This window comes from Pseudophryne corroboree, chromosome 4 (genome assembly GCF_028390025.1).
Source record: "Pseudophryne corroboree isolate aPseCor3 chromosome 4, aPseCor3.hap2, whole genome shotgun sequence".
Lineage (NCBI taxonomy): Eukaryota > Metazoa > Chordata > Amphibia > Anura > Myobatrachidae > Pseudophryne > Pseudophryne corroboree.
The window spans coordinates 75,933,191-75,958,753 of record NC_086447.1 but is presented as its reverse complement, the minus strand read 5'-3'; the positions used below and the strand labels follow the sequence as shown (position 1 = coordinate 75,958,753).

At 44.4% G+C, this 25,563-nt stretch overlaps 1 protein-coding gene across 1 annotated transcript in view; it reads right to left on the bottom strand.

The window, feature by feature from the left end:
* Positions 1–20,275, bottom strand: part of LOC134908917 (cytochrome P450 2K6-like) — a 36,020-nt gene extending 15,745 nt beyond the window's left edge. The window contains exons 1-4 of the mRNA XM_063915156.1: positions 20,091–20,275; positions 17,083–17,245; positions 5,581–5,730; positions 1,807–1,967 (exon numbers count right to left, since the gene is read on the bottom strand). Of these exons, the coding sequence (XP_063771226.1) occupies positions 1,807–1,967; positions 5,581–5,730; positions 17,083–17,245; positions 20,091–20,264 (648 nt within the window). The 5' untranslated portion in view covers positions 20,265–20,275. The remainder of the gene's footprint in view (positions 1–1,806; positions 1,968–5,580; positions 5,731–17,082; positions 17,246–20,090) is intronic.
* Between the last annotated feature and the right edge of the window lie 5,288 nt (positions 20,276–25,563).

Sequence of the window (25,563 nt, the reverse complement as noted above, 5' to 3'; positions counted from 1 at the left end):
AAAAGTACTCCTCAAGAGCCAGCTGGGGCTGCGTCTGTTACACCGACCACATAACTTTCATAAACCTTCCTATCAAATTACATCCACTCTGTACTGTCCACACATATCCTCACATGTCTTCTCATTCTATGCAATAGATAGCACCTTTCCTTGTGTACATATGCCTATTTCCCTATAGATTGTAAGCTTGCGAGCAGGGCCTTCCTACCTCTATGACTGTTATCACCCAGTTTGTTATTGTTATTTCAAATTGTAAATCGCAACGGAATTTGCTGCGCTATATAAGAAACTGTTAATAAATAAATAAATAAATAAATAAAGTCCCCAAAATTGTTGATTTTTTTTAAATTATCAAATTATATAAATAATAGCTATTTAATGCATATTCAGTATCATTGTATTAAAAAATCTGATCATTAACCACTTAAATGGCATGGTCATAGCACATGCAACTGCGCCGCCCCACTGTGTCCTCCAGTTTTTGACGAGGAGATCCGTTCTGGACCCTTTAAACCTTATGGCCTTTTTCAACTGCATAGCAGAATTAGAAGTCCTGTGCCACATCTATGCCAATGACACACAAATCTCTCTCTCCTTCCTTGTCTTCTCTCCAACCATCTTCTGTTGTACAGTATCTCTGTCTTACCCTTGCTTTCCCAATGGTTTATCAAACTGAATATGTCTAAAAATAAACCATTGTATTCCCCTCAATCTAGACCCCTTAACTTCCCTACTCTCACAATCTGTTGACAGCACCACACTCACTTTTGTCCCTCAAGTCAACTGCCTGGCCTATAACCTCAACTCCTCCCTGTCCTTCATTACCCACATTTAGTACTTTAATGATGCCACATCCAGCTTCGTAATATTTCTAGAATCATTTGCTTCTTTATGATTAACACCACCAAAACTTTCATTCAAATATGCAATAGTCAAACCTCTGGATCTTCATTCACTCATCTCTTCTCATTCAATCTGTCATGAACACTGCTCATTTTGTGGTCTCACCACTCTTTGTTAGCCATCCCCCCTCTGAAAATTGCTTCATTAGCTCTCCATTCACCACAAAATACAGTTTAAACTTCAAACACTGACATATAGGGGGGAATTCAAATGTTTGAAAAGTCGGTTGGGTGTCTGTTTTTTCCTGTCTATTAGACAGGAAAAAACAGACACCCAACTGACTTTTCAAACAATTGAATATCCCTCATAAAGTCTTAAGTTACTCACCTCCCATCCACACTGCCTCTCGTCCCACCTCACTCTTCAACTTACTACTATCTCACCTCTGCTCTGATCACCTCATCTCATGGCCACATCTAAGATTTCTCCTGTCCTGCCCCTCTGGAACTCATTCCCTCCCTCTGAGTTTTGCTAGCCTTCACATCTTCAAATGAGCCCTCCAGACTCAGAACCTTAATACAAGTCTATCAGTCCTCATACCTCACTACCTCTGTTAGTCCACCTACCTGATGTCCCAGTTCACCCTGATGGTTACCCTCACCCTCTATAGACAAATTTTTAATGTTTGACTGTAAAAATTAGTCTTCATAAGATAAATGGTTTACATTCACTCAACCAGCTATCCTGAAATAACTGACCAGTTTAAAGTCTTTTAGTATATCTTAAGTTAAAAATGACAGTATGACAAAAATTCTGAAATATTAATTGTATTTGGCAGATTGTGGAGATATTTTAATGAATAGGCTTTGAATGCAGGGAATATTTGTCACACGAAAGTAGAAAAAACAAATGAAGTACTGTAAAAGAAAAATTCCTTGAAACAGCAATATGACAATAACTTACCCGGACCATAGGACTTCCCAGGAGTTTGACATTTTCATTAACTGATCTCATGAGCTCCAGTAGGGTTGGATCATCATATTCAAATCTATGGCTGAGTAGTATGGACACAATTATATTGGCTACAGCAGCATTAATGATGGTCAAATTATTAAAAGCCTTTCCTAGAAATGGAAAAAGAGAAATAGTTTTTTTTAAATGTGTGTGGACCATCATGTTTTGTTTTCTTTTGTTTTGGCAAAACTACCTTCAAGTGTTTTGGCATGGATTTGGTTTTGGATTTCTTGAAAACTGATAAAAACAGCTAAAATCATCAATTATATTTCCAGTTAATTTTTACCAGCTTACAATACTGTTCACCAACATTGGCCATCAGTTGCAACCAGCTGGATGGCTAAATGAAATGAAAGAGCAGTGGCACAAACACACAGCAGTTACTGAAAAAGCATATAGCACATCTATAAAATATTGCGGTACAGCAGTGGCAGGCAGAATGGCAGTTCAGTAAATTATATAACCCCATAGACTGTTTTCAATAATCAAGAACTACAGTAGATCAGAGGCCCAAGGACAGTAAAAAAAATGAAGGTGGACTAAGAAGTGGAAGACACATAAAGCATTAATTGATTATTTGATTGAAAAATAAAAGATATGGAACAAAGTATTAAAGAACAAGCATCCAAACAGGAGATTTGATTGATATTATTTAATAAAATATTAAAATAGAAATATTGTATGTAGAATTATTAAAATCAAGAATCCTAAATGTGAGGTTTCTTATCCATTTTTGATTGATGAATATTAATTGATTATTATTTATTAACAATTTTTTTAAAGAAAAAATATTCTGGAAGAAATAATAAAAAAAAAACAAGTATCCTAATTGTGAGGTTTGATTTCTAAATTATTAAATTCTAATGCAATTGCAAACTGATCCATGCAGCAAATCAGAGGCCCCAGGAGTCAGGACAATAAAAGATACAGTTTATAATGAAAATAAAGTGGTGCATGATGGAATTGTCCTTGGGCCCAACCACCCATCCTTATGTTGTACTGTATATTAAAAAGGAAATACATAATTTAACAAACCAAGCACTTCAGTGACAGGAACTTGTGGCTAAAGTGCTAGGTTTGTTTGGGCCCCTACAGAAGACTACATCTTTGTCGACTGGGTAAACGACAATGGGTTTAATGCAACTAACAGTGTTGTTATTAATCATCACATTTGGGACATGCCAGACTCATCATCATCCTTCTCTTATCTTAATATTAATGCCATTACAAAATATTAGCTCATCCCCATTGGAATCTACTGTTACAGAAGAAGTTTGTGTTTGTTGAAATTGAAGGCACAGGTCTTCCTCACAGAAATTGTAACATGTCCCCCTTTCTCTATCTCATGCTCTAATAAGTACACTTGGATGGATTGTTGATGTTCCTCCAGTCGCTGAAGCATATAGAGAGTGTAACTCCACCTGGAAACTATCGCTTGCTTCAGTTGGTGGCATGGCAAATTACAGTAAATATTTCTTGCATTCTCTGCTATCTTCAAATGTGGTTTCTGAATGCCAAAATAGAACCACAAAGTTTATTGTATGCACAAAACATGATACGTGTTGAAATTCACCCTCTTGTATTGCTTTTACACTGTTACTTGTGTTATTGGAAATAATAAATCCTGGGGAAAGCCATAGCAGGGCAAGCCATTTTGCTATAACACTGTTGAGTTTTTCCAACAGATTGGTACCGGTATGCCTTTTAGCGAAGCCAGCGAGAATAGCCTGCCTGTAAATGAACTGGTATTGTATGCTAGATACTACTGCTGCAGGCAATACACCCACCCAGTGGGCTGTCACAGTCATGTCATCTTTAGTTTGATTAGTAAAACTTGTCCATATAGCTGCATTTAAGTGGATAGTCGGTACTATCACATTTTATAAGCAAATAATAACTTTGCTTAACTTACTGGTATAGGTGAGGAATTGATGTTCTGATAGAATGGAATAGAGATGGAATTTGGTAGCAGGGACACATGACCACAACTAATGGTCTAAAACCAGATGCATTGATAGCAGATACTGTACACAGATCTAGTGCTATCATAGCCATTATGGCTTCAGTGATCCACTGTAGAGTAGAATGATGGCTGTCATACTTGCAAATATTTGTTTCACAGTCAAGCACTGTTTGAAACTACTATTCATCTTGGTCATCTAGTGCAGAAGGATTCTTTTTTGGGAATCCTGGATAAGGGAGGAATTGTTTACCCTCTCTTTATCCTTTGCAAATAGGCTACAACAGTACTATTACTGATCAATAATGAGGAGGTTAAAGAAGGTGTTGGTGGTGAAGTTTGCATCTGCTGGTCAAAACTGCTGGTAGCTAATGCTGGACTGCTTGAATTATTTTACAGGATTTTTCAGATCTTGATAAATAGTTTGCATGAGCTCGCTGCAAATGACATAACAGGGATGAGAAACAATATTCCACATGAAAGCGGTGGATTTTTTTTGTCCTTTGCCCAGGCATATTAATGTCCTTTTTCTTGTCACTGGCAGGAATTGCTGACTTACTTTGACAAAAACAACATCCTCCTCCTGAATTTGATCAACTTCTTTATCATAATCATCTTCATTAGCATCAGATACACAAATTTCCCTCTCATCCTGTTGCACTTCCACAGTAGCATCCTCGATTTCCATGTCTGACTCTAAACCATCACCATCCTTAGTTTTACTACTACTCATCACCACAATTGTAGAGTGTTCAGCAATCGTGGAAGGAGGCTTCTGTAGGGTTACAGTGTCAGAATCAGAAAGGTCAGACTCGGACATAGCTCTTGTGGACACCCTTAGACTCTTTTGTGAACATGCAGTTTGTTCTTCAGCCTTAGTGTTCTTCTTTCATACACTGCATTACAACAATATGAAAATGTTGACATGAACATAATGTTGACACTGACCATGTCGATATTTATCATGTAGTCAGTAGTGAAATGTCAACATGTTAGAATGTCAACATACAGATGGAGTAGTGCTCATCTGAGGCGGCTCCATCGCAAATGCGCACTCCCAGCGTGACTAGGTGATCCGTCCGCCTAGTCACGCCCGGAGTGCATAGAGACGCTTCCCATTCTGAATGTCTCTGTTCGGGCGCGGCACACCTGCCCTGACGGAGACGCTCTCCATTCAAGTGAATGGGGCGCATCTCCGTCGCGCACGCCCAACCGGAGACACTCTCAGCGTTCAGGGGTGCGCTTAGTCACAGACGTAGCCACAACTAGTGTGGCTCCATCTGTAATTTTCCTGGTGGCTCAATGAGGACATACCTTCTGCTGACAGCTGCAGCAGCGGCTCTAGTAGCAGGTCCTGTCAGTCATTTTTGGATCAGACCTCCAATCCTCCAACATTCCGGTAAGTATTTCTCTGTAATCCCAATCGTCTACCCCTAACCCTCCCTCTAGCTAACCCCTGCAGCCTAACCCTAAACACCTTCTGCAGCCTAACATTAATATCCACATTCTGACAGATTAACTAATATTTGCTCATCCAACATAATAGCACCTTCCTCTGTGAAATTGATATGGTACGTAAACGCACAGCAAGTGATACTATTCATTTTATATTAAATGATTCAAATCTTACTTGTCATTGATGTCAAATTGGGAGGAGTATACAGTATAAACATATGGCAAATAATTTGTGTGTATAACATAACTAAAATTCTATAGTAATCTCTAGCCTCTGTCCCTGTGGATATTGCATAGTAACAACTCACCCCCATAGGATTTAAATATCTTGGTTAAACATTCGGCCTCCTCAATAATCTTGTTTTCTATGCCATTCTTCCCCATCCCGAAATCTCGTAATGTTGAAAGCGCAAATCGTCTCATCACTTTCCAGCTCTCACCTTTAGCAAAGACAATACCTGAACAGATAGGATACATGTCAGTGTGCAGATTTATAGTACAGTACACACTAGTTCTGCAAATAAAATATTCCCGGTAAGATGTGAGCTTCACCAAGAATACAAATTCCCTCATACCTCTGTGAACAATAAATACTTACCCCCCTATTCCAGATCCTCCAGGAGACTCCCAAATTAGGGGGAGAGCCTCCACCACCTTGAGGCCCCCAGTGGTCGGGATCGCGGCCTTCAGGAGACCGATGCCGTAATCCTGAAATCCGAAATTTTACTGGCGGTCAGAATCCCGACACCCCCGTAATGCCCACTCGGTTGGTGGATCCATGCCACCAGCCAAGTGGAAATAGAACCTGCGGTAAGCAAATCTCGCCACCCAGCCCAAAGCGTGGCGAGTGCAGCGAGCCTATGAGGTGACTCACTGCCGGTATACCGCTAGGCAGGATGCTACTGTCGGTATACTGACAGCCGGCATTACATCTGCTGGTATATCATACCGCACCAGGGCGAGGCAATGGAGCATGATGATGTGATTTGCTATGTATTACATAATTACAGCCCCAGCCACTTAAAGCCGGCAGTGAGTCCCCTCATGGGCTCACTGTGCTCGCCATGCTTCAGGCCCCATGCTTACTGGACCTGCTTCAGAGCTATGCATGTCTCCAATTGTGGTCTCTTTCTGTAGTCATAAATGAATGTGCAATTCCATCAGCATGTACACAACAAGCCCAGGTGTCAAGCTTCTATACATGCAACTGCCAATGTAACCCAGCTCAGTTGAAAGTGTAAAATACAGCTGAGATCTGTACCACCAGTGCTATTTTTCAGCAGGAACCAGCAGGAACTGTGTTCCTGAACCTCTCATTAACTATGACATCATCAGGAACTGTGTTCCTGAATCTGTCCTGGGCCAAAATGTATTTTCCATAAGACAAGTTTATTTTAAAGTCCATTTGAGTGCCTTCTTTTCTAAAAACTAAATATCATCTGTCTATCTATAACTTTTTTAATAACTCCACCCCCAGACCCGTAGTTCCTGAACCTATTTAAAAATAAATAAATATAAAAATAAATATTTAAAATAAATAAAATAATAGTACTGGTATAACTGGCACTGCTGAGGGCATTGTGTATCTGGCACTGCTAGGGGCATTGTGTATCTGGCACTGCTGAGGGCATTGCGTATCTGGCACTGATGGGGGCATTGTGTATCTGGCACTGATGGGGCATTGTGTATCTGGCACTGCTGGGGACATTGTGTATCTGGCACTCTTGAGGGCACTGTGTATCTGGCACTGCTGGGGATATTGTGTATCTGGCACTGCATGCAGCTTTGTGTAACTGGCACTATTTGGGGCATTATGTGTAACTGGCACTACTGGTGGCATTATGTGTATATATGGCAGTACTCAGGGCATTATGTGTTTAAAACAAAAGTTTATGTGCCAATTGATTCCACTTCCCTTTGGTAGCTCCACCCACATCACAGCTCACCTCTGCCCACCCACAGTTCCTGAACTTATTTTCCTACAATAAAAAGCATTGTGTACCACTATGAATTGCCCATAATTGTTCAAAGTATTCAGGTGCCAGCACGTACTGTACGCAGGTTGCGCAAGGCTCTGCACCTGCAAATGTGGAGATTTACAATCATACTGTTGACATCACAATGTACTATTTGAATGGTCAACATGCAAAATTAGAAAATTCCCAGGATGTTGACAGTCAGGGTTAGGCTAAATAAGGGAAGAGTTAGGTAGTAGGGGAAAGGTTAGGGTAAGGCTGGGCAAGGGAAGGGTTAAAGTTAGGGACTAGGGGAAGGGTAGTAGTTAAGTTATGGAACGGAAGGGTTAGGATTAGGCTGCAGAAGGTATGGGTTAGAGTTAGGTACTAGGAAGGAGTGACAATGCTAGAGGGGAGGGATAGGCCCTAGTGGGAGGGTAAAGGTGCAGGAGGGGTGGTTAGGTGAAGGCTGCAGATTAAGGTTAGGAGTTAGGGTTAGGATCTAGCAATACTCACCACTAACTGCTGCAGAATCTGCTGGAAGTCCCCGTTATCTGACCGGGAAGACACTTCTAGAGCCGCCAGACCCTTCAAACATTGTAAGTTACCGTTTGACCACCAGGAACGTTTTGCCAAAATTCTAATCATGTCTACATGCCATTAGTATTGACATGATGAATGTTGACAAAATATATAAAACAAGGATAATGCTGGTGCAATTACTCGCAGATAATGGTAGTGGCTGCCATTGCAGACAGAAGTGCTGGAATCTCCACAGTGCCATCAAAGGAGTGCCAAACTACAAAGCATGCCAATATAAGCTACCTGCCTTCATGGACCAGCTTTGACCCAGTGGATGTAAAGGACATTGCTGAAATTGCTCGTATTTTGCGTCCCATCACCTGCGATCTGGACCCGACCTCAACCAAGCTTCTAATAGGTTGTATGGATAAAATTGGTCCTGTCTTTGCAAAAATTGTACAATGCTCTTTGCAGACAAGCATCTTTCCTGGAACCCTAGAGGAAGCAATTGTTAGACCGCTTCTTAAAAAACCTAATTTAGATCCCGTCTGCATGACCAACTACAGACCGGTATCAAACCTTCCTTTCCTAGGAAAGGTTATTGAGAAAGTTGTTGCAAAACAACTGGAAACCTGCCTGACAACGATATTTATGATCCATTCCAATCAGGATTCAGGAGAAGACATAGCACTGAAACAGCCCTGGTGTGTGTGTTAAATGTAGAGATGAGCGCCTGAAATTTTTCGGGTTTTGTGTTTTGGTTTTGGGTTCGGTTCCGCGGACGTGTTTTGGGTTCGACCGCGTTTTGGCAAAACCTCACCGAATTTTTTTTGTCGGATTCGGGTGTGTTTTGGATTCGGGTATTTTTTTCAAAAAACACTAAAAAACAGCTTAAATCATAGAATTTGGGGGTCATTTTGATCCCAAAGTATTATTAACCTCAAAAACCATAATTTACACTCATTTTCAGTCTATTCTGAACACCTCACACCTCACAATATTATTTTTAGTCCTAAAATTTGCACCGAGGTCGCTGTGTGAGTAAGATAAGCGACCCTAGTGGCCGACACAAACACCGTGCCCATCTAGGAGTGGCACTGCAGTGTCACGCAGGATGTCCCTTCCAAAAAACCCTCCCCAAACAGCACATGACGCAAAGAAAAAAAGAGGCGCAATGAGGTAGCTGACTGTGTGAGTAAGATAAGCGACCCTAGTGGCCGACACAAACACCGTGCCCATCTAGGAGTGGCACTGCAGTGTCACGCAAGATGTCCCTTCCAAAAAACCCTCCCCAAACAGCACATGACGCAAAGAAAAAAAGAGGCGCAATGAGGTAGCTGACTGTGTGAGTAAGATAAGCGACCCTAGTGGCCGACACAAACACCGGGCCCATCTAGGAGTGGCACTGCAGTGTCACGCAGGATGTCCCTTCCAAAAAACCCTCCCCAAACAGCACATGACGCAAAGAAAAAAAGAGGCGCAATGAGGTAGCTGACTGTGTGAGTAAGATAAGCGACCCTAGTGGCCGACACAAACACCGTGCCCATCTAGGAGTGGCACTGCAGTGTCACGCAGGATGGCCCTTCCAAAAAACCCTCCCCAAACAGCACATGACGCAAAGAAAAAAAGAGGCGCAATGAGGTAGCTGACTGTGTGAGTAAGATAAGCGACCCTAGTGGCCGACACAAACACCGTGCCCATCTAGGAGTGGCACTGCAGTGTCACGCAGGATGTCCCTTCCAAAAAACCCTCCCCAAACAGCACATGACGCAAAGAAAAAAAGAGGCGCAATGAGGTAGCTGACTGTGTGAGTAAGATAAGCGACCCTAGTGGCCGACACAAACACCGTGCCCATCTAGGAGTGGCACTGCAGTGTCACGCAGGATGTCCCTTCCAAAAAACCCTCCCCAAACAGCACATGACGCAAAGAAAAAAAGAGGCGCAATGAGGTAGCTGACTGTGTGAGTAAGATAAGCGACCCTAGTGGCCGACACAAACACCGTGCCCATCTAGGAGTGGCACTGCAGTGTCACGCAGGATGGCCCTTCCAAAAAACCCTCCCCAAACAGCACATGACGCAAAGAAAAATAAAAGAAAAAAGAGGTGCAAGATGGAATTGTCCTTGGGCCCTCCCACCCACCCTTATGTTGTATAAACAGGACATGCACACTTTAACCAACCCATCATTTCAGTGACAGGGTCTGCCACACGACTGTGACTGAAATGACGGGTTGGTTTGGACCCCCACCAAAAAAGAAGCAATTAATCTCTCCTTGCACAAACTGGCTCTACAGAGGCAAGATGTCCACCTCATCATCATCCTCCGATATATCACCGTGTACATCCCCCTCCTCACAGATTATCAATTCGTCCCCACTGGAATCCACCATGTCAGCTCCCTGTGTACTTTGTGGAGGCAATTGCTGCTGGTCAATGTCTCCGCGGAGGAATTGATTATAATTCATTTTAATGAACATCATCTTCTCCACATTTTCTGGATGTAACCTCGTACGCCGATTGCTGACAAGGTGAGCGGCGGCACTAAACACTCTTTCGGAGTACACACTTGTGGGAGGGCAACTTAGGTAGAATAAAGCCAGTTTGTGCAAGGGCCTCCAAATTGCCTCTTTTTCCTGCCAGTATAAGTACGGACTGTGTGACGTGCCTACTTGGATGCGGTCACCCATATAATCCTCCACCATTCTATCAATGGTGAGAGAATCATATGCAGTGACAGTAGACGACATGTCCGTAATCGTTGTCAGGTCCTTCAGTCCGGACCAGATGTCAGCATCAGCAGTCGCTCCAGACTGCCCTGCATCACCGCCAGCGGGTGGGCTCGGAATTCTGAGCCTTTTCCTCGCACCCCCAGTTGCGGGAGAATGTGAAGGAGGAGATGTTGACAGGTCGCGTTCCGCTTGACTTGACAATTTTCTCACCAGCAGGTCTTTGAAACCCAGCAGACTTGTGTGCGCCGGAAAGAGAGATCCAAGGTAGGTTTTAAATCTAGGATCGAGCACGGTGGCCAAAATGTAGTGCTCTGATTTCAACAGATTGACCACCCGTGAATCCTTGTTAAGCGAATTAAGGGCTCCATCCACAAGTCCCACATGCCTAGCGGAATCGCTCTGTCTTAGCTCCTCCTTCAATGTCTCCAGCTTCTTCTGCAAAAGCCTGATGAGGGGAATGACCTGACTCAGGCTGGCAGTGTCTGAACTGACTTCACGTGTGGCAAGTTCAAAAGGTTGCAGAACCTTGCACAACGTTGAAATCATTCTCCACTGCGCTTGAGACAGGTGCATTCCACCTCCTATATCGTGCTCAGTTGTATAGGCTTGAATGGCCTTTTGCTGCTCCTCCAACCTCTGAAGCATATAGAGGGTTGAATTCCACCTCGTTACCACCTCCTGCTTCAGATGATGGCAGGGCAGGTTCAGGCGTTTTTGGTGGTGCTCCAGTCTTCTGTACGTGCTGCCTGTACGCCGAAAGTGTCCCGCAATTTTTCTGGCCACCGACAGCATCTCTTGCACGCCCCTGTCGTTTTTTAAAAAATTCTGCACCACCAAATTCAAGGTATGTGCAAAACATGGGACGTGCTGGAATTTGCCCAGATTTAATGCACGCACAATATTGCTGGCGTTGTCCGATGCCACAAATCCACAGGAGAGTCCAATTGGGGTAAGCCATTCCGCGATGATCTTCCTCAGTTGCCGTAAGAGGTTTTCAGCTGTGTGCGTATTCTGGAAACCGGTGATACAAAGCGTAGCCTGCCTAGGAAAGAGTTGGCGTTTGCGAGATGCTGCTACTGGTGCCGCCGCTGCTGTTCTTGCGGCGGGAGTCCATACATCTACCCAGTGGGCTGTCACAGTCATATAGTCCTGACCCTGCCCTGCTCCACTTGTCCACATGTCCGTGGTTAAGTGGACATTGGGTACAACTGAATTTTTTAGGACACTGGTGAGTCTTTTTCTGAGGTCCGTGTACATTTTCGGTATCGCCTGCCTAGAGAAGTGGAACCTAGATGGTATTTGGTAACGGGGGCACACTGCCTCAATAAAATGTCTAGTTCCCTGTGAACTAACGGCGGATACCGGACGCACGTCTAACACCAACATAGTTGTCAAGGCCTCAGTTATCCGCTTTGCAGCAGGATGACTGCTGTGATATTTCATCTTCCTCGCAAAGGACTGTTGAACAGTCAATTGCTTACTGGAAGTAGTACAAGCGGGCTTACGACTTCCCCTCTGGGATGACCATCGACTCCCAGCAGCAACAACAGCAGCGCCAGCAGCAGTAGGCGTTACACGCAAGGATGCATCGGAGGAATCCCAGGCAGGAGAGGAATCGTCAGAATTGCCAGTGACATGGCCTGCAGGACTATTGGCATTCCTGGGGAAGGAGGAAATTGACACTGAGGGAGTTGGTGGGGTGGTTTGCGTGAGCTTGGTTACAAGAGGAAGGGATTTACTGGTCAGTGGACTGCTTCCGCTGTCGGCCCAAGTTTTTGAACTTGTCACTGACTTATTATGAATGCGCTGCAGGTGATGTATAAGGGAGGATGTTCCGAGGTGGTTAACGTCCTTACCCCTACTTATTACAGCTTGACAAAGGGAACACACGGCTTGACACCTGTTGTCCGCATTTCTGGTGAAATACTTCCACACCGAAGAGCTGATTTTTTTGGTATTTTCACCAGGCATGTCAACGGCCATATTCCTCCCACGGACAACAGGTGTCTCCCCGGGTGCCTGACTTAAACAAACCACCTCACCATCAGAATCCTCCTGGTCAATTTCCTCCCCAGCGCCAGCAACACCCATATCCTCCTCATCCTGGTGTACTTCAACACTGACATCTTCAATCTGACTATCAGGAACTGGACTGCGGGTGCTCCTTCCAGCACTTGCGGGGGGCGTGCAAATGGTGGAAGGCGCATGCTCTTCACGTCCAGTGTTGGGAAGGTCAGGCATCGCAACCGACACAATTGGACTCTCCTTGTGGATTTGGGATTTCGAAGAATGCACAGTTCTTTGCTGTGCTGCTTTTGCCAGCTTGAGTCTTTTCATTTTTCTAGCGAGAGGCTGAGTGCTTCCATCCTCATGTGAAGCTGAACCACTAGCCATGAACATAGGCCAGGGCCTCAGCCGTTCCTTGCCACTCCGTGTGGTAAATGGCATATTGGCAAGTTTACGCTTCTCCTCCGACAATTTTATTTTAGGTTTTGGAGTCCTTTTTTTTCTGATATTTGGTGTTTTGGATTTGACATGCTCTGTACTATGATATTGGGCATCGGCCTTGGCAGACGACGTTGCTGGCATTTCATCGTCTCGGCCATGACTAGTGGCAGCAGCTTCAGCACGAGGTGGAAGTGGATCTTGATCTTTCCCTAATTTTGGAACCTCAACATTTTTGTTCTCCATATTTTAATAGGCACAACTAAAAGGCACCTCAGGTAAACAATGGAGATGGATGGATTGGATACTAGTATACAATTATGGACGGACTGCCACGGTTAGGTGGTATAAAAAAACCACGGTTAGGTGGTATATACAATTATGGATGGACGGACTGCCTGCCGAGTGCCGACACAGAGGTAGCCACAGCCGTGAACTACCGCACTGTACACTGGTTGATAAAGAGATAGTAGTATACTCGTAACTAGTATGACGACTGTATAAAGAAAGAAAAAAAAACCACGGTTAGGTGGTATATACAATTATGGATGGACGGACTGCCTGCCGAGTTCCGACACAGAGGTAGCCACAGCCGTGAACTACCGCACTGTACACTGGTTGATAAAGAGATAGTAGTATACTCGTAACTAGTATGACGACTGTATAAAGAAAGAAAAAAAAACCACGGTTAGGTGGTATATACAATTATGGATGGACGGACTGCCTGCCGAGTTCCGACACAGAGGTAGCCACAGCCGTGAACTACCGCACTGTACACTGGTTGATAAAGAGATAGTAGTATACTCGTAACTAGTATGACGACTGTATAAAGAAAGAAAAAAAAACCACGGTTAGGTGGTATATACAATTATGGATGGACGGACTGCCTGCCGAGTTCCGACACAGAGGTAGCCACAGCCGTGAACTACCGCACTGTACACTGGTTGATAAAGAGATAGTAGTATACTCGTAACTAGTATGACGACTGTATAAAGAAAGAAAAAAAAACCACGGTTAGGTGGTATATACAATTATGGATGGACGGACTGCCTGCCGAGTTCCGACACAGAGGTAGCCACAGCCGTGAACTACCGCACTGTACACTGGTTGATAAAGAGATAGTAGTATACTCGTAACTAGTATGACCGTGACGACTATAAAGAAAGAAAAAAAAACCACGGTTAGGTGGTATACACAATTATGGATGGACGGACTGCCTGCCGAGTTCCGACACAGAGGTAGCCACAGCCGTGAACTACCGCACTGTACACTGGTTGATAAAGAGATAGTAGTATACTCGTAACTAGTATGACGACTGTATAAAGAAAGAAAAAAAAACCACGGTTAGGTGGTATATACAATTATGGATGGACGGACTGCCTGCCGAGTTCCGACACAGAGGTAGCCACAGCCGTGAACTACCGCACTGTACACTGGTTGATAAAGAGATAGTAGTATACTCGTAACTAGTATGACGACTGTATAAAGAAAGAAAAAAAAACCACGGTTAGGTGGTATATACAATTATGGATGGACGGACTGCCTGCCGAGTTCCGACACAGAGGTAGCCACAGCCGTGAACTACCGCACTGTACACTGGTTGATAAAGAGATAGTAGTATACTCGTAACTAGTATGACGACTGTATAAAGAAAGAAAAAAAAACCACGGTTAGGTGGTATATACAATTATGGATGGACGGACTGCCTGCCAAGTTCCGACACAGAGGTAGCCACAGCCGTGAACTACCGCAATGTACACTGGTTGATAAAGAGATAGTAGTATACTCGTAACTAGTATGACCGTGACGACTATAAAGAAAGAAAAAAAAAACACGGTTAGGTGGTATATACAATTATAGATGGACGGACTGCCTGCCGAGTGCCGACACAGAGGTAGCCACAGCCGTGAACTACCGCACTGTACTGTGTCTGCTGCTAATATAGACTGGTTGATAAAGAGATAGTATACAATACTACTAATATTATATATACTGGTGGTCAGGTCACTGGTCACTAGTCACACTGGCAGTGGCACTCCTGCAGCAAAAGTGTGCACTGTTTAATTTTAATATAATATTATCATGTACTCCTGGCTCCTGCTATAACAACCTGCAGTGCTCCCCAGTCTCCCCCACAATTATAAGCTTTATATACATTGATGTGCAGCACACTGGGCTGAGCAGTGCACACAGACTGAGTCACTGTGTGTATCGTTTTTTTCAGGCAGAGAACGGATATATTAAATAAAACAAACAACTGCACTGTCTCTGGTGGTCACTGTGGTCGTCAGTCACTAAACTCTGTCTGCACTCTCTTCTACAGTATCACAGCAATCTCTCTCTCTCAACCCTAATCTAAATGGAGAGGACGCCAGCCACGTCCTCTCCCTATCAATCTCAATGCACGTGTGAAAATGGCGGCGACGCGCGGCTCCTTATATAGAATCCGAGTCTCGCGAGAATCCGACAGCGTCATGATGACGTTCGGGCGCGCTCGGGTTAACCGAGCAAGGCGGGAGGATCCGAGTCTGCTCGGACCCGTGAAAAAAACATGAAGTTCTGGCGGGTTCGGATTCAGAGAAACCGAACCCGCTCATCTCTAGTTAAATGATATTCTGATGGCAAGAGATAGAGGTGACTGTTCAATATTAATCCTTCTGGATCTCTCGGCAGCATTTGATACCTTGGATCATGGGCTTCTGATTGAGCGACTGATACATTTCTGTGGTCTGGATGGCACAGTCCTAAGCTGGTTCAAATAATTTCTCACAGGCAGGTCACAGAGAGTATCGTCTGGATTATACTCATCACCCCCAGTGCCATTGCCATGTGGTGTCCCACAAGGTTCAATACTATCCCCCATGCTTTTTGCAGTATACATGCTCCCATTGGGCGAAATAATCAGGCGCCATGGCCTGGTTTACCGCTGCTATGCAGATGATGCACAACTGTACTTGTCCTTTGCTCCGGGCACTGATAACCCAATAGAAACCCTAAATGGCTGTCTAGCTGAGCTACAGGAGGGGATGAGTGCCAGTTGGCTGTGACTGAACCCGGATAAAACAGAGGTCCTTATGATACGACCGCAACATCAAAGGACAAGACCGCAGCATAGCCAACCAACTGGACTTACACTTGGGGATTCAGAATTACAGACCAGTGATCGTGTGCGGAATCTTGGTGTTGTCCTGGATGGTGGCTTGACACTTAAACATCAGATATCAGCCACAATCAAATCCACATTCTTTCACCTGAGGAACATAGCCAGAATCAAGCACTTAATTCCCTCAGATGATCTGCCAAAAGTCATACATGCATTTGTATCATCTCGATTAGACTACTGTAATGCCCTCTACCTTGGTCTCCCAGCAAAAGAATTGCACCACTTACAGCTGGTGCAAAACACAGCTGCCAGGCTGTTAACCAACCAGCCCCGTTCTAGCCACATAACACCCATCCTCTACTCCCTTCACTGGCTGCCTGTAAGATGGCGAATCATCTTCAAGATTGGCTTACTGAGTTTCAAAGCATTACATGACCAGGGCCCAAGGTACCTGAAATAGCTTCTGACCCCATACTGCCCCACTCGATTACTGCGATGTGTAGATCAAGGACTTTTAGCAGTACCTAGAATCTTCCGTAATTCATCTGGGGGTCGAGCTTTTAGTCATGCGGCTCCGACTCTATGGAACTCATTTCCCCGCACAGTGCGAGAGGCCCCAACTATAGAATCCTTCAAAAGTAGACTCAAGACTTTCCTGTTTACTCAAGCATTTCCATAATGTCCCTTTTAGTATCTTCATGCTTCTGTATTTTATGAAAATGTACTTCATTATTTTCTGTACTATATTATGCTATGTATCTGTTAAGCGCCTTGAGTCCTATTGGAGAAAGAGCGCTATATAAATAAAATTATTATTATTAATTATTATTATTATTAAGTATAGGGCCAGTGCGTCTGCACAAATGCATCTCACTCTGACTACGAGCATCTGTTCTCATGTACATCATTTGCCTGCTGATGTGTCCAAATTGCATGCAACTCTGAATCAGCCGCGATGTCTCTGATATAACCTGCAGATGCTGGACACAGATCATACTGAGCTTTCTCCATCTGCCTTTTTTGTTTTTGTTATAAGAAACGAAAAAAAAAAATTACCATTATTCTTCATTGTTTTAGCAATGATGGGGACGTGAGGTCTGTCAGATAATTCCTCAGCATGGTTGATTAGAGCATCCTTAATAGCATCATAACCCCATAGGATGACCGTCTTTGACATGCCGAACTGGACGCTGAATACTGGGCCATACGTCTTAGCCATCTGTAATTATAGCAAACAGCTGAAGTTATTTGGGCTATATGCAGCATTACATAATGGAAGTAATGGTGAGATACAGTTGGAACTCATAGCTTATTCAATACAAGGTAATCTCAATAAAGGTGTTACTATAGTAACCGGAGAATGTTAAAATACAGTTGCCAAAATTTTAGTGCAATTTCCAGGGACAGTTTTCTAAAGGGCAGGTGCACCTACACACAACATGTCAAGCAGAGCTGTAACTAGACATTTTGGTGCCCCGTGCCAGAAAGAATTGTCACCCCCTCTCCCCCATTATTTAAAATAGGGACAGTTCGTGTCAAAAATATAAGGGTGTGTCTTCATGGGGAAGGAGCATGGTCGCAGAATAGTACCATTCACATTACACAGCATAGTAGTGTCTTTTATACACGTTGCACCGCACAGTATTATCCATTAGTCACATTACACCACACAGTAGTATCCCTTATACATGTTACACCACAACAGAGCCCCTTATACACATTATGCCAGGTAGAACACCTACACCTCATTCCTCTTCCTCCTCATTATTCCTGTCCCCCCTCCACCCACTGGGTGTGGTGGTGTCGGGTGGGGTGGCGGTTTACCAACACAACACTAACCCGTCCTTTTCTCTCGACCCGTTCATCTACTCAAACATTCCCCCCTCCTGCCCGCTGGCTCCTCCTCTTCTCAGATCCTCTGTTCTCCTCCCCTGTCCACTGGCAGCAGGAGGGAGGGCCGAGCACATGGGGGAGAGACGCTGCCTGCAATAATGTTTACAAAGGACCATGCTTCAGCTGCCCAGGAGTACCAAGGCGTTCAATTGGGGTGGATACGGATGGTGCACCCACAGGGCAAATGCACTGTGTGCAAAGCACAGTATGCACCACCTTAGTTATGGCCCTGATGCCAAGAGCTGTGTATGGGGACATTAGAGCACTACATTCATAAAATTAAACCATGAAAATTATAAAATTGGGAGGTGATCATTGGTAATACTAAGGAATAAGATAAATTACTGAGAAGTGCATACACATTAATATATAATAAGAACCTGAGACTGCAAGGAAAATCTTTCTCTCCCATGTATCAGAACAGCTGGGATCCTAACCAGTACTCTTACAGCTGGGATCCTAACCAGTACTCTTACAGCTGGGATCCTAACCAGTACTCTTACAGCTGGGATCCTAACCAGTACTCTTACAGCTGGATCCTAACCAGTACTCTTACAGCTGGGATCCTAACCAGTACTCTTACAGCTGGATCCTAACCAGTACTCTTACAGCTTGATCCTAACCAGTACTCTTACAGCTGGGATCCTAACCAGTACTCTTACAGCTGGTATCCTAACCAGTACTCTTACAGCTGGATCCTAACCAGTACACTTACAGCTGGGATCCTAACCAGTACTCTTACAGCTGGGATCCTAACCAGTACTCTTACAGCTGGGATCCTAACCAGTACTCTTACAGCTGGGACCCTAACCAGTACTCTTACAGCTCATATCCTAACCAGTACACTTACAGCTGGGATCCTAACCAGTACTCTTACAGCTGGGATCCTAACCAGTACACTTACAGCTGGGATCCTAACCAGTAGACTTACAGCTGGGATCCTAACCAGTACACTTACAGCTGGGATCCTAACCAGTACTCTTACAGCTGGGATCCTAACCAGTACTCTTACAGCTGGGATCCTAACCAGTACTCTTACAGCTGGGATCCTAACCAGTACTCTTACAGCTGGGATCCTAACCAGTACACTTACAGCTGGATCCTAACCAGTACTCTTACAGCTGGGATCCTAACCAGTACTCTTACAGCTGGGATCCTAACCAGTACTCTTACAGCTGGGATCCTAACCAGTACTCTAGCTGGGAACCCCCAGAGGAGGAATAGGAAGGGAGCATCTTGCAGATTTCTCTGCAGTGCCTCTCCAGGTAGAAGAAGGTGGCGCTGTGATATCTGAGTAGCAACCAGGCCACTCCCTCAGTCTTGCACACTGGGCATCAGCACCAGTCACACACCCCTGATTCCAACCCATGCCCACAGTAAGCTATAAAGAAATACAAGTTCTGAAACCATTAATTGTCCAGGTATCATGCCTTAACCACTAGGGATGAAGAGTGTAACATTACCCTATGGAATCAAACTAATCTGATTGGGGAAAGAAGACATTACAATAACGCAGCAAGCAAACTCATGGTATTTTATTTACCTCAGGATAATGACAAATAACAGAACTAAGTGCACAGGACCATTCTACATTTGCAGTCTCCTACACAACTGGTCCCTGGCCATTAGAGGTCCAGGAGGAATGGTATCAGGATCCCTGCGGTTGGGATGCCGCTGACAGAATACCAACAGTGGCATCCCAACACGCAGAATCCTGACACCTGCTAGGTAACTATTGTAACCCTCCCCATGAACCCCCCCCCCCCCAAAACCCTTTCTACCCAAAGCCGAACCCTAACCCTCCCTATTGTGCCTAAACCTAACCTTCTCCTTCCCTACAGCCTAAGCCTAACCTTGTCTGGCATACTTACGATCGGGTTACCAACAGTCAGGTTCCAGGGGTCGGTATTCTGACTGCCGGCATCCCGAATGCCGGTATGCTGACCCGATCCCGTCCAGTATAGTAAATATAAGCAAATGTCTTCCCATTTTTCCTATTGTAAAGAATGTGGGGAAGTTAATGTACTGCCCTTGATTTTTTTCTCTCATTTAAATAGCTTCCAAGACATTTCTGGACTAGTGTAGGAAACAAATTATTAAAAATAAAAAATATATGTATTATAATTGTAGCATATATAATATAGTGATAGTTATCAGATGTGTTGTGTTACCTCAACAAACGTCTTCTGAGGCTTTGCCATGTCAATCATGTGTATATTCCCAATGATCGGCAAAGGTGTTGGTCCTGGGGGGAAATTCTTGTACTTGTGTTGTTTCTGATTGTTAAAAACATAGGCCAAGTATATGATGACCACAGCGGACAGAAGAATTGTGACAGGGTCCATGGTGAACAGAGTCTACTGTAAAAGAGAGATAAAACATTGATAGTTTGTTAGAAATGTAAATGTCTATATAAAGTATAAGCAGTACACAAATATCTATCTTCTGTCCTCCTTCAGGACCACACAGGACACGTAGAGGAAGCTGGAAGATTGTGGATGGACCATAATGCAAGTAACATTTCTGTATAGGGTTAGAGTCTACTGGGCTTTACATGCAGTAACATTAGTGGGGGGGGGGGAGGGGTGTGCGAGCTGCACCCGGGTGTCATCCTCTGAGGGTTGACACCAAAATGCCAGCTCCTCCCCAGTAACAGAGAGCCGGGTGCTGCACTGTAACATCATAGTATCATGTAACAGTATCATGAAGTATCCTATGAATGTGAAGTTAGACTAGTATATGGGTCGATTTTGTATAACGGTTTTTGCAGAAATTTTAACACAGATTCAAACAAAACATGCTGTAGTTGATGCAACAACAGCAACGGACCATCCTCTCCTATGATCGGCCTCAGCACTATGCAGCTGGACTAGTTCAAAAGAGTCAGAGAGCAATGAAAATCAGGCACAGATGGAACCGCGCTCATCCGATGCGGCTCCATCGCAAACGTGCACTCCCTGCGCGGCTAGGTGAACCGGCGCCTAGCTGCGCTATGGGAGTGCACAGAGACGCTCCCATTGCAGTGAATGGGGAACGTGCGCGTCTCACACACACCCCCATCCCAGACGCTGCGATAGGTGGGCGCGCTGCGGTGCAGACGGAGCCACGATTAGCGTTGCTCCATCTGTAGAAGATATGAGTGAGGCCTTCAACAGAAAACGTTTCTAAAAAGAGATCTTTTCACGTCTAAAGCTGGGTACACACTGGCAGATATATCTACAGTTCAATCGATCTGCAGATATATCTGCAGATGGTGGTTGTTCATACACACAGAAAGATGCACCAATATATCTTAAAGATATATCTGCTGTTAAATCTATCTGCAGCTATATGTGCAGATGGAGATTGTTCATACACACTGAAAGATGCACTAATATATCTGCAGATATATTGGTCATCTGCTGTGTTGCACAGCAGATGCAATATATCTGTGAAAGACGTCTTTCACAGACATATTGCTTGTACACACCTGCAGATCAGCAAAAGATATATTGGACAACCAACTGATTGGCCAATATATCTGCCAGTGTGTACCCAGCATAAGAAATTAGAAAAATGTATTACCAAACAATTTCCAATGAGCAATGATAAAAGGGTATGAAAAAACCAACAAACAATGAATAATTATTTACAAACATTGGGATACTTTTTCTTTTTTTAAGACCCAATCCTTTGAAAACGACTTGAATTTGTGAAATTAATGTATCTCCATAGTTGCAATGTTGGAATAGTGTGTGTGTGAGTGAGTGTATGTGCAGTGGGGAAGGGGGTGGGGGGGGGGGGGGTGTGTGCAAAACAGAGCAATTCAATTATTACTGTTTAGACACCTGTTAGCCATGAGAGAGACACTTCTTCTTGCAGACTCCTGATGTGTGTTTAAGTCCGTGGTTTGGACACGTTCATACTAATGGGCACCCGAATGGCGCATCAATTCAATTGCTCTGTCGGGCACCTACAATATTTGTATAGACGCCCAGCAGGGTATGCACAAATAACGTAATCGCCCCCTAAAAGTTGCTCAGACAATGGGTGTTACCACAATTACAAATCGTAGAGTTAATGTCCCATGAACTGCAATTTCGTAATATACAGTATGCCGGAACAGTGCTGTAAATCATAGATTAATGGTGGTCATTCCGAGTTGATCGCAGCCAGCAACTTTTTGCTGCTGGTGCGATCAACTAGTCCACGCCTATGGGGAGTGTATTTTAGCTTAGCAGGGCTGCGAACGCTTGTGCAGCCCTGCTAAGCTAAAAAAGTTTTGTGTAAAAGAAAACTAGCTCTAGACCTACTTACCCTGTGCGACGGCTCCAGCGATGCAGGTCCCGGCTTTGACGTTAGACATCCGCCCTCCTTTCTTCTGACCATGCCTGCATTTTCTCCACCACTCCCTGAAAACGGCCGCCAACGGTCTGGTGACGCCCAGGAATGCCTTCTTTCTGTCAATCTTCTTGCGGCCGCCGCTGCGACCGCTTTCTTCGTAATCCAAGTCGTAACCCGGCGACCCCTGTTGCCGGGTAACGACGTACGTGCGCAGTGCGCACGCTGCACATGCGCATTCCGGACCCGTTAGCACCGCAGTAACAAACCGCTGCGTGCGAACGGGTCGGAATGACCCCCATTGGCCAAGGCATTGCACAAATGTGCCTGACCGGCTCTAATCTTAATACCGTAAAGCATTCAATAAGGGCTCTCAACTGAAGATAAGACAGCAGAGGTGGAGGCTGCATGCATGAACTATACCGGTCTGTTGTCTTCTCTCCCAAGTGGAGTCCAGTTCCTAGCTGGATTTAGATTCGCCGATCGTTGCTGTTGCTCCAGATGGGTCATTTGGGTTTTGCTGCGGTTAGATGCAGTTGTAGTTAAACCTCAGCTGGAGCGAAGGCTGGCAATTTTCTCCTTCTTGGTGCTGCCTTGTCCGGGGATCCGGTATGCTGTCGTTTGCAACTGAGAGTTCCTAATACATGTTTCACCTGTTCTACAGGCTTTGTCAGGGATGAACTCAGCTTCAATCTAGTTTCCTTTTAACTGGTGTTGTAATTAGATCTATGTGACATTCTGCCAGTGTCAGACTGGGGCGTAAAGGGCCTATCGGGGGAATGCAGTGACAGGGGTCCATGCTTGGAGGCAGGGCCGGTTCCGGGGCTTCTTGCGCCCCGGGCGGCAATAGGGGCGTGGCTTCATACAGGGGGTGTGGTCAGTTATGCCCCCTGTACTGTAGTAGGATGTGCGGTGCGCGATGACGTCATCGCGCACCGCACAGCAAAGGTCCTCTCCATGAAGGGAAACTAGACGCTAAGCGTAGCGTCTAGTTTCCCTTCACAGCGGGACAGCGGGGGGCACAGCAGCAGAGGATCTTGCCATGGTGCGGCGCCCACCGGATGGCGCTGGCGCCCTCCGGAAGGCGGCGCCCCGGGCAAAAGTCCTGCTTGCCCGTGGTAAGATCCGCTACTGCTTGGAGGCTTGGCAGACCATTAGAGAGTGCATGGTCTGGGCCCCTTGATAAATATATGCAGTAAATATAAATACCATACCTCCCAACATGACCCTCTCCAGGAGGGACACAATGCTCTGCTTCTGGATTTTCCTCTTAATGTATGATTGCCATCACCTGTGTTGTACAGGTTAATGGATAAGAAAGGTGTTTCAGCACAGGTGATTGCAATCATACATTAAGAGAAAAGTCCAGGAGCAGAGCATTGTGTCCCTCCAGGAGAGGGTCATGATGGGAGGTATGAAATACTGCTAGTGCATGCACGATAATGTGCCAGATCATACCTCCCAACATGACCCTCTCCAGGAGGGACACAATGCTCTGCTCCTGGACTTTTCTCTTCACTTATGATTGCCGGCACCTGTGTTGAACAGGTAGATGGATAAGAAAGGTGTTTCAGCACAGGTGATGGCAATTATAAATTAAGAGGGAAGTCCAGGAGCAGAGCATTCTGTCCCTCCTGGACAGGGTCATGTTGGGAGGTATGCTAGATTAATAACAGCAATGCACTGTAGAAATAAATACACCATAGTCCTGTGTAGTATAATGTAACATATGTATAATTCAAGAGCACAGTCTGGAACCTGATCCTAGAGGAAGGAGTGGGCCCACCAGGGGTTTCCCTGTACCCCTGTGGGCCAGTCCAACCAGCATTCTACTGCTACTGCTGTGCCTGCAGATCAACAGATTTGGTTTACCAATCAGTTTAGGCAACAAAATGCCAGAATTATAGTCATGTAATACAGTCTATTTATTTTAAATTGTCTGCTTTGTGATAGATAGATAGATAGATAGATAGATAGATAGATAGATAGATAGATAGATAGATAGATAGATAGATAGATAGATAGATAGATAGATAGATAGTTGTTTGGTTTTTTTTTAAAGGCACGTGTGAAAACCAATGGGGGATATAACTTTTGGAGGGCCTTTGTGAACTGAAATATGTGGAAACCTCTAAAAGATTGCTCAAAGTGAGGATAGCTGAACATACAGTATCCTAAATATAGGAAAGGAACTAGTAACATAAAGTGTACCTGCACACCATAATGGTGACCCATCAGAACGCAAATTTATAGGCATTAAATTAGTACAGTAGATGCACATTGGAAAGGCAGAGACGACGGCAAACATATCAAAAGAGGGGGTATTTATCAAAGCTCAGAGAGAGATAAAATTGTCAAAAATAAAGTACTAGCCAATCAGCTTCTACTTTACAGGCTGTATTAAAAATATAAAAAAAAAAACAGGAGCTGGTTGGTTTATATTTTATCTCTCACAATTTTATCACTTGTCAAGCATTGATAAATACCCCCCTAAATATTGATTTTCATCTAAGTTGGTGTTATAAAATAACCACCCAATGAATACGGATCCACCATCACTTATTGACACATCCTTTATCAGCCAACTCTTTTTCCTCTTCACATTTTTCATCTCTCTATCTAGCGTAACGTGAATAAAGGGCACTACTGAGTGACGTAACGTGAATAAGGGGCACTACTGTGTGTTATAACATGAATAAGGGGCACTACTATGTGGTGTAATATGAATCAGGGGCACTACATGTAGGGTGACCATAATATCCCTTTAATCTGGGACACCTATGATTTGCACAGGTTCTGTGGCTGGCTAAAACCAGGTGAAATTCAGGCTAGAGTTTAGCCATCCACAGAACCTGTGTAAATCATAGGTGTCCCAGATTAAAGGGATATTATGGTCACCCTACATGTAGTGCCCCTGATTCATATACCTATCACTTTGGCTCTGTACTTACACAGTAGCTGATTTTCCTGGATGCAAAGGATATAGCCAATTGGAAATGATTCCCTCCAGAGATTTTGGCAAGTGATATCATTGGGGCTTATTCAGAGTTGTATGGTATTGCACAGCCGCATTGTTATCAGTGCATAGCATCCATCTGTAACATGATCCCTATGTCTTTGCACTACTAAATAAATGATAAACTACTCTCCATTTACTAAGTGGGAACTATAGCCCTCATTCCGAGTTGATCGCTCGCTAGCTGCTTTTAGCAGCAGTGCAAACGCTAAGCCGCCGCCCTCTGGGAGTGTATCTTAGCGTAGCAGAAGTGCAACCGATAGGTTAGCAGTTCTGCTATTAAATATTTTCATGCAGTTTCAGAGTAG